The 18,430-nt window shown below is 30.9% G+C and overlaps 2 protein-coding genes and 1 long non-coding RNA gene across 5 annotated transcripts; 1 reads left to right on the top strand and 2 right to left on the bottom strand.

Annotated features, from left to right (window-relative positions):
- The first annotated feature begins 1,238 nt into the window (after positions 1-1,238).
- On the top strand, positions 1,239-3,795 carry LOC107929353 (cytochrome P450 CYP72A219). The gene is made up of 5 exons (XM_041098590.1): positions 1,239-1,370; positions 2,105-2,325; positions 2,471-2,684; positions 2,780-3,161; positions 3,255-3,795. The coding sequence occupies exons 3-5, from the start codon at positions 2,509-2,511 to the stop codon at positions 3,408-3,410; spliced, it is 714 nt and encodes a 237-aa protein (XP_040954524.1). The 5' UTR covers positions 1,239-1,370; positions 2,105-2,325; positions 2,471-2,508; the 3' UTR covers positions 3,411-3,795.
- Positions 3,796-4,128: 333 nt separating this feature from the next.
- Positions 4,129-9,433, bottom strand: LOC107929389 (uncharacterized). Of its 3 annotated transcripts, none has more exons than XR_001692803.2 (9): positions 9,332-9,433; positions 7,599-7,708; positions 7,283-7,403; positions 6,706-6,773; positions 6,398-6,440; positions 6,058-6,272; positions 5,883-5,965; positions 4,731-5,098; positions 4,207-4,652 (listed from the first exon to the last, which is right to left on the bottom strand). It is a non-coding gene; the product is annotated as an uncharacterized lncRNA (long non-coding RNA). The 3 variants fall into 3 exon arrangements; XR_001692804.2 differs by having other exon boundaries at positions 4,207-4,647; XR_005916923.1 differs by having other exon boundaries at positions 4,129-5,098; positions 6,398-7,403.
- A 6,907-nt stretch (positions 9,434-16,340) lies between these two features.
- Positions 16,341-17,786, bottom strand: LOC107929334 (zinc finger protein ZAT1). Its single transcript, XM_016860732.2, has one exon. The coding sequence runs from the start codon at positions 17,608-17,610 to the stop codon at positions 16,702-16,704; it is 909 nt and encodes a 302-aa protein (XP_016716221.2). The 5' UTR covers positions 17,611-17,786; the 3' UTR covers positions 16,341-16,701.
- Between the last annotated feature and the right edge of the window lie 644 nt (positions 17,787-18,430).

Here is an 18,430-nt window from a genome sequence, read left to right as displayed (position 1 = left end):
GGTCTTTTTTTTTTTTGGATTTTTCGAGTTTTTTATTTAGTTTAGAAGGCATCGCCTTCAGATCTGGGCTAAGGGGGTAAAATAGTCTCTACACGTTGGATCAAAGTGTAAATTAGTCTTTTTTGTTAAAAATTTCATTCTTTTGTACTAGTAAAAAGTGACGTGACTGACAAAATAATAGGGCACTGACACGTGACTTGCCATATGTACCACATGCTGATATACATGGACCAGTTTTTAATATTAAAAATAAATGAAATTTTTTACAGTATGTCTGATTTGTTTTTTATCTAACATACATGGACTAATTTTTGGACCAACATACAAATTGACTCCTAATACAAGGACCTCTACATAACATTTACTAGTAAGTTATTAAAATATTTTAAAATATAAATAAAAATTCAATATTCCTAGTCACTCAACCACCTCATGACGGCCGGTGGCCACGGCGGCGGTTCACCGGACATCATGGCCGGCCTAAGGGCCATCTTCAGAGAAAAAAGAGAGAAAAGAAACTTTTTTTTAAAGAAAAAGGGAGGACATCTAGTAACCAACTAGGTACCAATTTTGGGCGTTATGAGGGTATTAGTCCTTCCTCATATGTAACCGACTCACTAACTCATTTCGTGAAATTTGTAGACCGAAAATCATCGTTTTAGTAAATCTAACCTTTTATTAAAATGATCTAATCACACTTAATAAAAATGATTGGTTGCGACTCCGTTTTCGTTTTTAAAATAAAAAGTCGATATTCAGTGAGATAATTTCACAATTTCTCTTTAGAAATTTTTTGAAAAAATTTGTTTAAAGAATTTTATATCTACAGCTTTCTCTTGAATTTAATTATTTGCAAATAATGACCCAAGACTCTTTATATAGGTGAGTTTAGAGAGTTCAACTATAATTAAACTTAATTACTTTAATATTAAATTTAATGTTTATATATGGAGAGTTTAGAGAGTTCAATTATGATTAAACTTAATTGTTGAATATTAAATTTAATCTAATATATGGAGAGTTTAGAGAGTTCAACTATGATTAAATTTAATTGCTTTAATGTTAAATTTAATCTAATATTTATCTTTATATAAGCAAAGTTTAAAGAGTTCAAATATGATTAAATTTAATCACTTTTAACAAAAATAACTTTACTGAGTATATTTTATTATATATTTTCAAATAGTCAAACAGGATAATTAATAGATTGATTGGGCAACTTATAAAACATATGCAATTTTGATAATATACTCACGCCCCAAATGCTGTTATCACACTTCAACCCCGATATGGTGCTCAAGAGAATGTACATGGTTTAAAAAGAAGTTCAGTAATTCCCGTCCACACCCATTCAACAATTCTACTATAAGGTATAGAAACAAGTTGTTCACAAGAAAGAAATAGCAATTTGCGATTATAAGTACCGAGGGTAGTTGTAAAGAAAAAATAGAAGCTAACGTAGCCTGCCATGCTTCCAAAATTCCAGCCGCACGACATCGTACCTCGTATATATCAATCCTTTACTTCATTATCTTGCCACTACTCACAGTATGTCATGTCATTACTGATATCAGTTGTTGTTTTTTTTTTATGTTGACAACCATTTTGAAAAAATAAATCATATAGATCTTTGCAATCGAAACCAGAAAAACCTAGAAACCTATTATGATTGTGACTTTTGCCATATATATCATATGGGATATTCAGTTGTACGTGGACAGCCGAAAGTGACAAATAGAGCATATAGCAGTTTCATATTGATATATTCTAGGTTGAATCAGCATACAAATGAAGTTCTTCTCATACTAAAAGACAAGTTCATTACATAATCCTTTGTTTAATTTTCTAGTTTGACGTTTAGGTATCTAACGTTCTGGATTTGTTAAACAAATAAGGGTATTGGGCTCTTGCTTGTACTTTAAGACGAACACAACACAATTTGCTATGATCTCAGTCGAGATTGTCCAGTCCAGTGTGTGCTTGCATCAGTGTTCAATATTTCTTAAAACATTTTAAATGCATTGCATTCGGGTCTGACGTTGGAATCCCTTGAAAGTAAAAACATCACATCATATTGCTTTATATGTTTTAACCATGGATGCAGAGAAATCGTTTGTCATTTGGTATGGAACAACTCCTCGAGTGGCAATCATAGAGCCAAATTTGATAAAAGAGGTTCTGAACAACAAAACTAGTGGTTTCCCAAAGCCAGAAATAAATTCTTTCACTCAGCTGTTCGTGACTAGTCTTGCCAGCTATAATGGAGATAAATGGGCCAAACACAGGAAAATCGTTAATCCTGCCTTCCATGTAGAGAAGTTGAAGGTTATTATTTGCTTTTATAGCTTTATATTATTTTATACTTGCTTGCTTTATTTAGCATGTTTTAATTCCAGTAATATATATTGGAGACTTATTTGAGGTATTTTGGGTGGTTAACATATGTTGCCTGCATTTGTTGTTTGTACAGACGAAATGATTTCCAAGTGAAGAAAGTTGGTGAACTTCATGGGGTCAAGCGAAGTGGATATGTCGGTTGAATTTCAAAATTTAACCGGGGATGTTATATCCAGAGCAGCTTTTGGCAGCAATTTCGATGAAGGGAGGTTGATATTCCTTCTGCAAAAAGAACAAGGGCGGCTGTTTTTACAGTCTCAGATGAAAATCAATTTCCCATTGTTAAGGTGCACCTTTTACCCCACATATGCAATTTGCTGACTTATTCACTATTTTTAAACATCATTAAAATGGATATCAATTTTCATTGCTTCTCCGTCAGGTTTCTTCCAACCAAAGTAAACAAGAGAATGAAGCACATAAATAGAGAAGTGGGATCCTTACCGACGAGAATAATAGAAAAAAGAGAGAAATTTATAAGAGCAGGAGATCACAAGGACAATTTGCTGAGCTTGTTCCTCAAGTCTAATCTCAATGAAGTGGAAGTAAACAAGAATTCGGGTGCAGGGATGAGCATGGCAGATGTGATTGAAGAGTGCAAATTGGTTTACTTCACTGGTCAAGAAATTACAACTAATTTGTTGACATTGAGCATGATTGTGTTGAACATGCATAATGAGTGGCAGGAGAGAGCCAGGGAAGAGGTGCTTCAAGTTTCTGGGAACAATCAACCCGATTATGATGACTTGAATGGCTTGAAGATAGTAAGTTTGATTAATATATATTATTTGAGCATGTATAGTCTTTCTTGCTTAATTTCGATGATTTAATATTGATATTTGTTTAAGTGTTACTAGGTAAACATGATACTGTTAGAAGTGATGAGACTATATCCCTCAACGTCCTTGATTCGATGCACGAAAAGAGAGACGAAGCTGGGAAACATGAGTCTTCCAGAAAAGGTGCAACTGTTCATGCCATTGCATCTTGTGCATAGAGATAAAGAACAATAGGGAGAAGACGTGATGAAGTTCAAGCCAGAGAGATTTTCAGAAGGGATGTTTAAGGCAACGGATGATAAAGTATCCAACTTTCTTTCGGATGGGGCCCTAGAATATGCGTTGGGAAAAAACTTTGTGATGCTTGAATCCAAATAGGCCATTGCCAAAATCTTGCAGAACTTCTCATTTCAACTATCTCCAACTTATACTCACGCCCCACATGCTGCTGTCACACTTCAACCTCGTTATGGTGCTCAAGTCATACTATATAAACTAGGAGAATGTGCGTGAAGCATGCTAGCTTTTCTATTCTCTCTATCTAACACTACAGCTGCATGCAACAATATCATATGAAAAAGCTCAAGCTTTTATGATCTTATACATATATAATTTTTAGTTTTTCTCTAGCTACTTGTAAAACATTAAAAGAAAAAAATCAATAATTGAGGTTTGCCTTAATTCAGTTAAAACTTAAAACTACTTATCTATCCAATTATGTACTCTTTGATTGCTCAGATTTTAAAAAAAAACTCGTTTCTGATACTTAAACATAAAGTGTTTTTCTGAGTCTTGAATGGAATTAGAAGAACTAATGTTACATGTCTTTTTTTTTACTTGTATCATTCTGAAAAGAATAACCAAATTAGTATCCTCATTAACTGAAGCCAACCAAATACAAATAGTATGGGGATGAAGGAATGAGCGATACATTTATTGGTTACCATTCCACTTCAATCAATACTAGGTTGTTTTAATAAGTTCAATAATTCTTGTCCACCCCCATTCAACAATTCTACTACAGGGCATAGAAACAAACTGTTAACTAGAAAGAAATTAAGAATGTAACACCTAAGTCGTACTCTCTGCACAAACCAAGAGATAAAGAGTAGAAATAAACTCACAGAATTATAATCATTAGTAACACTACAGTTGACAAGCCTAGCTCCTAATAATGCTCCAGCAATCACGTATTTATCATCGATATGTAAATACTTGTCAATCTGAGCAAGCCCAGAGTCGACATCCCACAATAAAACCATGCCCTGTTATTTGGAAATCTTAATATTTTAACAGAATTCCTAACAGGAAACTGAGTAACAGTTTATACATGCCTATATGGATGCAAATTTTGTATTTCAATAAACACACCAAACTTGCTACAACATTGATCTTCGCATGTTCTTTGTTTTTGAAAAGCTAATTTCCAGATGAACCATCACCTAAAGAGTCAGCCGGGCCTGTCATTAACCTATCCTGCAGGGGAAACGTATTAACTGATAGAAAATAACTAAGCTCCTATGCTTTCATACTTTTAGGTTTTGCAAACCATACCTTGCCAAAACCTGCATTAACAAAAGCATTGACAAATGTACCAGCCAAATTTCTAGCTGAATCAACATTTGCACTAGCAATAGCATGACCATCAAGCAAATGAGTCTAACAAACCGTATGTGCCAGTCATCAATTTGATGAAGCCAAAAAATTGCCAACACGAACAAAGTCAATGTAAATAAATCTTAACTGAGTGTTGAAGTCCAGACCTTATAGACGTCTTCTAGACATTTAGGCTCCATAACCTAAATATCACGAGCAAGGGTGAGTTAACCTTTACTTAATTTAACATTGTTGATGATATCCTGTGATTGTTCTCTATCTTCATTATCCTCAACGATATCATCATCAAGTTCAAAATTAATTCCCTGCAAAAAGTAAATAAATTAATACCCCTACTCTCTTACGTGACTAACAATTCTAAAGAAATTTGAATTAAAAAAACCCAAATTTAAACATGAGAAAATAATCAGCCATAATTAGAAGAAACTAGGAATTGCTTCACATACTCGGCAAAAAATAATTCAAATATAGTGAGCACAAAGAATCGAGGCAAATCAAACGTAGAACTTACTTTGTCGAGTAAGAATGTAGCAAAATTGCTTTTTCATCAGTAGATCATCACAAGAAATGAACACATCGTAAACATGTTGTAAGAGCACATTCTAAATTGTTAGGGAGAATTAGTAAATTCGCAAATGAAACTCATACTGACATCCTGAGAAAGGAGTTTCTCAATAATGCTACATCGCATGAATCAGAGGAACATAACACAAACAAACCTCTAGGTTGTCAAGGAAAAGTGCAAGCTGAAGTGCACTTGCAAATTTGTAAAACATAAGATATATTGAGTATGCAATATCCATAAATAAAATGTCATCTGGATCCGGAAGATATTTACAGTGTATTGTCGTATAAAATGTCAACATGAGGAGAGAAAGAGGAACTGTAGCATTTATGCATAACACTAAATCAAATATCCAGTTGAAAACTTTTAGTTCAGAACTTAAAACATAATAAATTTCGAAGATGATTGATGGAGAATACTCGATTAGAATTCACCAAAGAAGCATACAGTAGGAGAACAACAAATAACACTTCCTATAAATTGTCTGATAAACGAGTTGTTCACAAGCTTTAATTTCTAGTTACCTCGCAGCACTGGTGAGGTATAGACAAGTTTTCCTGAATTTTGTAATATCAACATGATCAGTTAAAGGGTCAAGATCGTCAACCTACAATTGGATGTAAATCATATGTTTCAAGCTCTATAAAAGCAGGAGGGTCCTCAAATAAAAAATTAGAGGAAAAAAAAGTTGATGAATACCTCCATCAAGAGATCAACGGTTTCAGATTCAGCAGTGTGTTGTACAGAGAGAACAAATATGTCAGAAATTAGAAAGCATGGCAAGTGTTGGGAAAAAAAATTCTTCTGCGATACATCATTTTCTTGTTGATATGATAATATAGCTAATCCTTCATGTGAAAAGCAACAATTTGTTCCACAAGCTCCATTAGATCGTCAACTGGGGCATCTTCAATCTGTATTGGAGGAAAAGCAAGTAAATAAAATATCTCACAATTTAGGAGAAACCTATAGAGACAATTGTTTTGAAGTACATCACTCATAAGACTACTAGATGTCTATAGATCGTTAGAGTTCTAACCTGTCGCATTAGATACTCCTACAAAATTTCTCCTGCTAAGATCCTGACAACAAATAAATTAACAAGCAAGGCCAAAAAGGTCTCTGCTAGGTTATCCATCAATATGAGAAGGAAAATATTCACATAAGTCATACTTTGGATATGAATTCTAAGAAATGAAAGTTGGATTAGCAAGACAGATAAACGTAAACTATTATTATGATCTAAACAAGTTCAGCCAGCAATAGCGAATGAAGCACTTATTATACAAATTTTCCAGTAGCAAAGGAGTAAAATATAATAACTTATCAGACCAAATAAATGCTCACCTCACATATCCATGGCCCCATGAACAAATGTCGCCTTCTGAACCCAACAATCTGTACTTTAAACTCTCCTGTTTGATTTTCAAATAAAAGAAATGATAGAAAATTTGGAGCAAAAGCAAAAGGGGATTGAAAAGATAAAGCAAAACTTATGTAAGTATGATAAAAAATTGAGGGCTACGCGCTTGACCTCTGCAGACATGGTCAATGCCAACACAGACAATATATCAACTAGGTATTTTTGCAAACAAATGAAAGTAATTTTATAATGTAGGACGTATGAAGAAAAAAGATATAACTAGAGAAGAAAATTCTTAAAATAAAAGGAAGTTCTTGATTTGTAGAATATAGTTAGTTGGAAGATGAATTTATTAACCTAATTAACAAACAAACAAAACTACTGAAACCAATAATTCAATACCTTAAATTTCATATATAAAGCAATAATTTCATGTATATTACCAACAAAGTCCCAATATTAAATAATGGCTCCATCATAATCATCCTTCCCTGCATTGCTTAGCCAAATTACATTTACAAAAGATATAATGAAAGATCATTAAAGCAAAACAAGTAATACCTTCAAATCTGAATCAAGCATAGTCTCATAAAATGCCTTTAGGGTTCCGTAATGGGGTCGGAGAAACTTCAATAGCTTTGGAACATAAGTCATGGAGCTGATTGAGGTGCGGACTTCTTGCCTAAAAAGGATATAAAACCAAACTGTAAAAATGATGTTGTATTTCGGTATTGGAATTACTCCCACAAACAGTAAAACGCATCAGCCTAGTCAAATGTTAATAAAGTATAAAGCATTCAATGAAAACCGTGAAGAGTAAAATAAACTCTTATTTCCTCTACATTTTTTAACTTCAAATTCGCATATAACGGATTACCTCATGCTTTCAAGAGCTACTTTCTGGACTTCAGGATCAACATCATAAATTCTCTCTACGTATAACTCCAACTGTTGCTTCAAAGCCAAGTCTTCTTCCGATTGTGCATGCTAAGAAAACAAAAACCACCTAAGTTATAAAACAAAATAAAAACAAATGGATAAAGATAACTAAAGCATAAACTCAAAACGGGGACTCATTAGAGCCTCCTCCTTGTTAACATCTTTCTTCTTGGTATCCTTGGGTAGAGACTTGGTCTAGGTAGTTCCGGTGCCATTTTCCAAATAAGCCATGACAACTAGGGCACAAGGTTTCTAACTTTCTGACTGGAAGTGAGAATGGGAATGAGAGTGCGAGTGAGAGTGTTGTGACTTCCTCCACCTCCAAACACTTAATTAAAATTGTTTTTTTTTTCAATTCGTCTAGAATGAACCTTCAACCTAGTAGTTTTCTCCGCTTCAACCAGTGAGATAATTTCACAATGAGTTTAGAGAGTTGAACTATAATTAAACTTAATTATTTTAATATTAAATTTAATCTAATATTTATCCTTATATAGGGGGAGTTTAGAGAGGGGAACAACTCAAAGTTCTTTTAAAAAGCAACGGTTGGGAAACGTAAAATAATAATAATTCCTATTAGTTTGATAATAACAATTACCATCAAATCTATGCACCTATGCATTTTTAATATTACAAAAATAATACAACATATTGTATCCAAGTTAAAGTGAACTCATTAAGTTACAACCAATGACATCCCTTGTAGCTTCCATTTCAAAACCATATGAATTGTCAAATTCACTCACTTTTTCCATCATGCATATCTTCTAGCTAAATAATGTTTTCATATATTCTATCATTAGTTTCAACTTCCATAAATTCACATCATCTAGACCTTCATGTTTTCAAATTAAATTGTGTATTGCATTGTAACAACAACAATCAACTTTTGCTTTTCAAAACTATAATTTGGCATATCCCAAAAATGGTCCATTTTTTTAAGTACACCAAAGGTCCATTCAATCTGTAATGGTGAATGGGCATGATTGAATACTTCTTTACCATATGTACCTCTACAAAAATCAAGTAAATGATACCGCTCTCCTCTAGATGGTCGAAGGAACCTTCATTTGGAGATATCCAGGATCAACAATATAATATTTCTTCCATGCCATAAGATGATAATCATTCAATTAAAGAACTTATACTTTTTTATATATAAATAAATGAATGAAATAATTACTATCCGGTGGGTGTGGAAATTTGAGTCTTTAATCTCGAATTGCTTCAAGGAGTCATAAATAAAAACAAAAAAAATAAATTAAAATTGCATGTATTCTAGAAATTGAATATTGAATATTTTGGTATGAACTTGAAATTTTTGATGTGAGCTTGGAGCTTGGAGCTCACCTTAGAATTTCCCCATGTAAGATATTCTAAATGGCTTATCCCTCACACCAAAAATTTTAAGATTTACCAAAATTTCTAAGCTCATATTTTAGAAATTTTGGTGTGATAATGGAGCTCATCGCGGTCTTTTCTATTTTAACATTCCACAATTTACTAGTATACATTTCTTTAGAAATAAAACACACTAAAATCTGCAACAATACCATAAGAATAACAAATGCGTAATTAAAAAAATAGATGATATATAGATTATAGCTTACTTTAATATGATTAAAACCCAAAAAAGAAACCAGAAATAATTCATTAAAGAACTGGGCATACCTTCAGCAACTTGCTCTGCAATTTTTTATTGAAACAGAGGTCTGAAAAAATGGCTTAACAACAATTGATATTTTGCAAATACACCCCAAAACTATGCTTTAATAAAGCCTTACATTACTTCACTTTGTACTTGAGTAGATAAGAGTAAATTAATAAGGGTAAAATTGTATTTTTCTTCTCCCTTAAACAACCAAAGCCAACAACTAGCTTCTCCATTTGGGTCAATAGGCATTGCTTAAAAGTAAGAGTGAACAAAACTCGATTCGATTCGAAAAAATAAAAAAACAATTCGAATTTCGAGTTATTCAAATTATTTGAGTAAACTCGAATAAATAATTCGAGTTTTGAATTCGATTCGAGTTGGATTTTATACTTCAAATAACTTGAATAATTAGAATAACAGACTCTGAGACTAGTATAAATACGCTTTTGGTCACTGTCAAGCTTGAAAATGAACAAATTGATCTCTCTCTCAACAAAAATTTTAAAAAAAATTTAAAATAATTTTCAAAAGTTCAAACTAATTTTTAAATTTTTAAATATTTATAAAAATTCTAAAAAAATCTAAAAAATATATAAAGAAAGTTAAAAAATTTAAAAAAATTCTAGAACAATAATTTTGGAATCTAAATAAGTTAATTAATAATTTAAGTTTATCATACTAAAGTATTTTTATTATTATTTTGCTTTGAAAAAGTTTTCAAATATATATGGTTTTAAATTTATGTGCTCTAACATGAAATTAATTATACTGTAACCAGATTTAAATTTGACATGTTTAATTTTTTTAATTTAACTCGAACAATTTCACTCAATTCGAGTCGATTTGAATTTCATTTCACTCGACTCGATTTGAAAAAAATTCAAATCGAGTTAGGATAATAAAATAGAACTCGTCAACTCGATTAACTCAAAATTTTCAAATAATTTTTAAATTTTAATAACTTTAAATAAAAAATATTAAAATATTAAAATTGTATAATTGATTTTTTATATTTACTTTATTTTTTATAAATAAAAATAAGTATTGGATCATTTAGTTTAATCATTTTCCCCCCAAAAAAAATAATATAGTAGAATAAAATCTGATTTACTTATTATTAGCATGTATTTATTAATATGTACTCTAACGTAAAAAAAATAGCTTCAATATTATTTAGCTTTTTAAAAAATGATGTTAAACTGCCTTAAAAAAATACGTTAACCCTTTTAAGTGATGTAATTTACTTAAAAAATGTAAGTTATAATAATAAGAACAATTAAATTTAATTATAGTATATACACTTCAATCACATTAGTAGATTTGCTCATGGGCCGGGTCACCTAAAAATGGGCTTGAGAAAAAATAAAACTTGTCTAAAAAATTGGCCAGCCCTCAGGGAAGGCATTTTTTGCCCAGGCTCGGCCCAACTTGAATTCACAAAAGAACAAAAAAAAATCTACAATTTTTTTGTTGTTTTAGTGCTATTTTCTTGTTTTCTCCCTATTTTTCTACCATTTTACTATTATGTTACTACTATTTTGTTATTATTGTTTGGATATTATATAACACTTGTTTTATTGTTAATTTTTTTTGTTATTTTAGAGGCATTTGCTTGTTAAATTACATCTATCTTAATATTATTTAAGTATACATATTTTTTTAAATTTATTTTCAATTTGTTAGGAAATATTTATTTTAATGTTTTTAGTATTTTTTATGTATTATATATATTTAAAAATTATATAAAAATTAATACAGCTGGGTCGAGTTGATCCGGGCTGAGCCCATGTTTTAGTATTTTATTCGGGCCGGGATTAGGTAAATTGTATGCTCATTTTTTGGGCCAAGCCTAGGCCTAGAAAAAGGGTCTAAATTTTTTGTTATGCCCGATCCGACCCATGAGTACCTCTATACATTAGTTGTTAGCTTTATTTCAATAAACAAAATAATTAAAATTAAGTAAAAAAAATCATTAATACATTGAAATTTCAAATGATTTTTTTATAAAATTATATCGTGGATTTGAAAAAAAAACTTATTATTTGTGTTTTTTTTTAATTTACCTTAATTATTGGTTATAGTATTATGAGTATTAAAAAGAAAAAGAGATCGTGTTAATTATTATTTGTTATACAAATTAATGACATTTCTAGAGTTTAAAATAAACTTGAATTAAATCATGAAATTGTGTAATAATCAAGCTTTAAGTGACATATGAAAGATAATTTCTCAACAATTTCATTAAAATAGTTTTTATACTTGAATAATATTAAAATAGGTGTAATTTAATAAGTAAATGCCTCTAAAATAGTTACAATAAATTAAAAGTTATATAATATCCAAGCAGTAACAACAAAATAATAGTAATATAACAGTGAAAATACAGCAAACAACAACAAATTTTTTTTACAAATTCGGGCCGGACCAAGCCTATAAACGGGTTTTATTTTTTTGCTCAAATCCTCCCATTTTTCGAATAGACCTTTGGGCCAAATGATCTAACACATAATCAAGTCTAATAACAAGTAGATATACATTAGGTAAATTAAGTAAATGTAATTAACATTCTCTATTATAAAGATAAAAAATAATGGAGAAATATTTAAAAAAATTAAAATCATATTGTAGCAATCAAGTAATTAAATAAATATATATGTTATCTGCGTAAAAATCAACAATCAAATATAATTAAAAAAAGTATATGGTTGTATTGTATAATTAAAAGGTGAGAAGAAATAGAAGTGCATAAATGTTTGTACTTCATTAATGGAATTGCAAGCGCAAAAGTCATCAATTTAACATCTAATTTTCCCACCTTGCAATAATAGACTTCTTTTAAGTATACGTGCATGGTCCTATAATTCACTCTTAAAATCCACGAATGGTAATTAAAAACAACCCAATCTTGATGTAGCAGTAGATAGAGGGGAATGATGGGGGTTGGGTTGAGGTGGTTGGACATGTGAGAGCCACCCTGGAGTGGCAGTGGTCAGCCAAATCTCTATTTGTAACCACAAAATGGGGCACCACATCATGTCATTTTGTGCCGTCAATCATGCTTTTAACCTCCTCCGCCCATTTAAAATTTTCCACCCTCACTACAAAAAAAAAAAGGGACATACTGCGTGCAAGAATGGCCGTTAAAGTCAGCAATAACAACTACAGTGTTTTTGTTGCTGAACAAATATTTATTCATTTACAAACCAAACAAACCCTCCACATTATAAACACTTTCTTTGGCCGCTTTCAATCTTCCCAAAATTATTAAATTACATTTAAATATAGATGGAATTTAGTCTCCTTATAAACAAAAGTAAAATTCAATTAAATTATTTAAATAATTACCATATTGTCATATTCTTTATAACACTTTAAAAAAAAAATACAAAATAGTCAATTGAGTCTTAGCTTAGCTCGATTGGCATAGGCATTGTTGCAAGTACAGGAGAACGTGGGATCGAGTACGCTGAAGTGCATTATCCTCATATTTAAAAGTTGAGAAGGGGCTATGGATAGTTCTAGGCATTGTATCAAAAGAAAACATATATGATCAGAACTTATAATGAGATGAGATTGATCAAAAAAATCAAAGTATTCGTGTTGAGAAGGGAAGATCCATTATGTGTTTAGGGAATCATATTTGCAGCAGAACAAGTTTACAAGTTGATACAAATTATTTTTATATTAGATAAATATAATTATTTGTGTATTCAATATATAAACATAAAATCATGCTATATCAAAAATTGTGTTAATAATTTGTGAGATTTGTATCAAATCAAAATTTCTCATATAAAATTATACAAAATCAAAATCATATATAAAATTATATATTAAATTAAAGTTTATCAGAAATTTGGAGATTTATCCCATTTTATTTTGTATGAAAATTCAGAGACTCCTTTGGGGTTGAGCGACATCCTTCTTGGTGATAGAATGAGAGTTACGTATGCTAGGAACTGTGCTACTTAATTTCATTTTGTAATAATTATGGCTTAGCCCCTCTTCTTTTAAAAAATTTATAAAGCTTAAAACTTCTAAATAATAAAAATAAAAATTATATATAATTAAAATCTATATCTAATAAATTCATATTCATTTACTTTTATGTCTATCAACTAACTTTAATTTATACAATAATGACTAAAATTTCAAATATTAAATTGAAATAGTCTTTTTATTTGTTATGTATTTCAGTTATCAATTATTATTTTAATTATTGATTTATATTACGTACAAATCTATTATATATATTGATATACAGTATCAACGGAGGTGGAGAAAAAAAAGAGAGGGTAATGTCGAAGAAGGCCAGTTCACTCATTCTAGGGCTAAAAGTCGAATAAGTAGATGGACTCGAGATGAATGCTTAACATATTAGAGTTTTGTGTGGAGAAAAGCCCCTCTACTAAGTGATTTCCTGTGGTATTTATAGGAGGGGTGAGGGCCCAATTAGATCCAAATTAGGGTAGGGATATAACAATAGTCTGGACAGATAGAGGGGCTCATGATGAATGATTAGCATATTAGGATTTTGTGTGGAGAAGGGTCCTTCTACTAAGTAATATCTTGGGGTATTTATAGGAGGGGTGAGGGCCTAATGGAGGGTCCAACCGGGTCCTAATTGCGGTAATGATATAACAATATATATAAAAAAAGATTTATCAATTTCTTTAAAAAATAAACAAAATGAATCCATTCATGGTAAAAAAAATATTAATTATTAATTTGATGAATTTATTGTAAAATTGAACATTTTATATTATAATGTTTTTATATTTTTAATTATATTATTTTAATTAATACATACTATCAGTTTGTGCATTACACGGGTAAAAAACTATTAATTATCTATAGTAATTTTTTTTCTTATATAGTATAATAAATAATAGGCATAATAATTTTTTTGGCCCTCCAACTTACAAAAAAGTCATTTTAGCCTTCCATTTAATTTTTAATCTCTTTTAGCCCTTAAATTTGTATTTTTTGTCAAATCACCTTAAATAAATGAGAAAGTTAATGTTTGTTAACTTTGTTGAGTGGCATACACATGGATGACATGTCATCATTTAATTAAATTTTAAAAAATTAAAAAATTAATTAAATGCTTACATATCATCCACATGACAATCCACGTGTATCTCACATCAGTAAATCTATTTTGAGATGATTTGATAAAAAAAATTTAAAGGCTAAAAAATACGAAAAATTGAATATAGAGCTAAAATAACTTTTTTATAAAATTGGAGGGCAAAATATATAATTATGCCTAAATAATAAAGTAAGATCCCATGGGGTCCACAGCAATTTCTACGAGGACAAAGCAGAAGATATTAAGAGTTGACCCAAAAGGGACTGCCACTTCGTCCTCAGTTCATTTCTTTGCTCCCAGTTTCCATAAAAGAGTGGCAACACCTCACGCTGGCCCAACTTTTAATTTACTCTTTTGCCCTCCTATAAATTGATAATATAATGGGTAAACTATACAAATGGTTACCCAACTACGAGTGTTGTTGTTTTGGTTACCCAACTTTAAAAAATTTCAACTTGGCACTAATGTTTGAATTCATTCCTATTTGGTCACCCTTCATTAATTTGATAACGAAAAGCTTTTTTCTAACTAGTATAATAATACATTTAGTCCTCAATATTTACATATTCTATTAATCTGATCCTAATTTTAAATAATTTAATAAATTTAACCCTTCTCATTTACAAACTCTATCAAATTGATCCTCAGACTTCCTAACCAAAGCTTTTAGCTTTTAAGATAGAGGCATTCCACATCTATTAATTGTTTTATTTATGGTTGAAATTATCAAATTCGGTACATAACCCTTTTTGTTTATATTTTTAAGAAGCTAGTGTTAGAAATTAACTAAACACCATTAAAAATAATAGAAAACATAAATTTTAAAAATATAATATATAATAAAATTATGTAAATAATTTAATATTTGTAAAAGATAATTTTCACTTTGACTAGCATAATTAATTTTAAAGGAAAAATAGAGAAAATTGGTTTAATCATCAATTCAATGAATTTTTTAGTCCGAATAAGTACCCAATAGGTTCTAGATCCAACTTGTTAAAACATATTTCTGAAATTATGCTGGTCAAAGTGAAAATTATCTTTTACAAATATTAAATTATTTATATAATTTTATTATATATTATATTTTTAAAATTTATATTTTCTATTATTTTTAATGGTGTTAAGTTAATTTTTAACACCAGCTTCTTAAAAATATAAATAAAAAGGGTGCTTTGATTAGGAAGTCTGAGGATCAATTTAATAGAGTTTGTAAATGAGAATGGTTAATTTATTGAATTATTTAAAATTAGGATTAAATTAATAGAACATGTAAGTATTGAGGACTAAATATGCTATTATACCAATTAGCATAAATTAACCCAATTTTGCATTTTAGTTACCCACTTCTCTAATTCCATCACACACCCACACACACAAATTATTCAAGTAATCCAACAATTTTTGAAAAAAAAAATCAAATCCAGAATGGAAGGTTTTATGATATTTTATTTTAATTCGTAAATTTTTAAAAAAGTTTTAAGTAAAAATGAAATAAATAAATCTGACTGATTCCTCCATAAGAATAGCCGAAAGCGTGGGTGGTAGAACCTTCTTTTTGCCCGGATATTTCGTTCGTTTCAAGGCATACAAAAACCCTTTATATTATCTTTTCATGCAGAATTTCAAGGGACTTTGGACCCCCCCCCCCCGCCCCCTTCACTGCCCATCACTACCATTCAATATACCAAAAATCATATCAAAATTCAACTGTTAACTCCAATGTTCCACTATTGTTCCAATCATCCATTTGATCCTCCACATTGTAGCATCGACACAGAAAAAACACAAGCTTTCAAAAGGGTATAAATAATAAACAGCTTGAAAAAACAAGAAACAGGACATACTAACAGAATTCAACACCTTCGGTACATGCTGCAGTTGCAGATAGAGAGAGAGAAACCAGTGCTTGGTCCACAAGCAAGCAAAGAAAATGCTTTACTCTTTTCTCTTTTTTTTTTTTTAAATCTGACATGGGGTACACTTTAAGTGAAACATTGATCCAAGTCATTGCTATTCTGGTTCCTCAACAATGGCTGTCTGCTTCAGTTAATCAACAGTTTCACCATACATTAATGTCACTAGTACAATGACAAAAAAACAACAACAAAACAGTAGTTGTCTGTTTCAGTTCTAAAAGAGCAACAACATTTGCGGAGTATTCAAGAAAATGAATTGTGGGTCAGCAACAATGGAGATTAGATTGAATAATAGAAAGAATACTAGCCAAGTAAAAAACTGAAAAACATTGAATGGAATAGCATCAGATCCACGTGAATTGCTTTAACTGCTGGTTTATGCATCGGATACCACACTAAACTCATCATCTTCCAAGGGAGCTGGCAAGTTTAGATCTATGAAATTGTTGTCGAATTTAGTAAATTTTGCAGCAGTGTTGGATGAAGAAGCTGAAGCAAGTAAATGAGATCTCTTGTGACCTCCGAGTGCTTGTCCTGACCCGAACACTCTGTAACAAAATGGACACTCAAATCTCTTGCTGTCAGCAGCTGATGAAAGGCAAACCCTTTTATGTTCTTCCAACGTGTTATAAGATCCAAATGCTTTCTTACATTTCCCACATCGATGTTTCCCATTCATCTTCTTCTTGCTTGACTCCATTGGTTTTTCTGATCTTTGTTCCACATTGTTCCTTTTCCAAACATCTCTCGACAGCAACATAAGGCACACCGCCACATCCTCTTCAGGCGAGGTATCGGAGACTGAGCTCAACGGTTCAGGCTCCGCCGGTGAGTCGATCAAACTGGGGAAACTCGTCAACAGCTTCGGTTTCTTGATTTCGTCAGTTGCTGTTGTTGCATTAGCAGTACCCACCTTGGGTTTTCTCTTGGATCGTCTCCGAGTTGGGTTCCTGGACTCAGTCTCGCTCTCTCTGTCTTGGACGACGGAGGCGGAATCACCGGCGAATGAGAATTCAGGATCTGCGAACCTGAAACTCTTCTTGGGATTCTCTCTTAACCCATAAACCAAAGATTTGTCTTCGAGTAGTGTTTCCCTGCTTTTCTCTTGCTCATCATCGCCAGATGAAGAGGACGAGGAAGAAGCTGAGTCGGTGCGGTTACTGAGTTGGTGGTGGGTTGTTTTAGGGGGCAGTGGATGGTTTGCTAAGTGACCTTTCATGTGACCTCCTAAAGCTCTGCCATTAGAGAACGTTCGAGCACAGAGTTTGCATTTGTGCTTCTCCATTGTCGCAAAACACAAGCAAAGCAAAGCGAAGATCAAACCTTTATTTTTATTTTTATTTTTTCTCTCAAAATCCCTATTTCTCTTTGTAAAAAGTGTGAGAAAGTAAATGAAAGAAAGATTTGGAACTTAAAAAGGAGTACGTGACAAGCATTCCTCCACCAAAAGACACACAACCCAACCCAAAATTATCAACTTTTTTTTTAATTATTTATAAAATATTTTATAAATGTAAAAGAAAAACCAATTCTAATATAGTAACTAAGGTTAAGTTTGAATGGGTATCACGTTTATTTGTATTAATATAAAAATAGTGATTACAGTGAGATTATATATTGTAACGATACTATAACATAAGATAAAAAAAATGAACTAAATGCACAAAGCACTACCACCTATTCAATTTCACCCTAAATAAAAATTTTACATTGTGATTACATTTATTTAAGAATAGAAAAAAAAATAGAAAAATGTATTATTATTCCAATGGAGATTGGAAAAGAAGTAAACATTCAAACTTTGCCCATTTGGGTAATAAACCATAAATTGGTAATTTGGTACTCAGTTAGGCAATTATACAACTTGTTTGCTCATTATTTGTATTTGATGAATATAATGATAATTAAATAATTTTTAAATGTAAACCAAAAGAATAAAATAATAACAATCGATAAAAGTTTATTATTATATAATCACGAGTGTCTTTGTTCATTTTACAGTATGAAACTAGTTTTGTTCAGGTCAAAGGTGAAATTTAGATTCTCAACAATGATAATTAGGGATGTAAATGAGATATTAGTGTTTGGAAACTAAATATTTGAAC

Source organism: Gossypium hirsutum, chromosome D08 (assembly GCF_007990345.1).
Source record: "Gossypium hirsutum isolate 1008001.06 chromosome D08, Gossypium_hirsutum_v2.1, whole genome shotgun sequence".
Taxonomy (NCBI): Eukaryota; Viridiplantae; Streptophyta; class Magnoliopsida; order Malvales; family Malvaceae; genus Gossypium; species Gossypium hirsutum.
Note: the sequence above shows the minus strand (reverse complement) of the source record. Positions and strands in the feature narration are given on the sequence as shown.

Bases quoted from the DNA above. Each gene is read 5' to 3' on its own strand.
- LOC107929334 (XM_016860732.2), bottom strand. From the start codon at position 17,610: ATGGAGAAGCACAAATGCAAACTCTGTGCTCGAACGTTCTCTAATGGC.
- LOC107929353 (XM_041098590.1), top strand. From the start codon at position 2,509: ATGGGGTCAAGCGAAGTGGATATGTCGGTTGAATTTCAAAATTTAACC. The intron at 2,685-2,779 runs GTGCACCTTTTA...CTTCTCCGTCAG, and splicing joins ATCAATTTCCCATTGTTAAG to GTTTCTTCCAACCAAAGTAA. The intron at 3,162-3,254 runs GTAAGTTTGATT...AAGTGTTACTAG, and splicing joins ACTTGAATGGCTTGAAGATA to GTAAACATGATACTGTTAGA.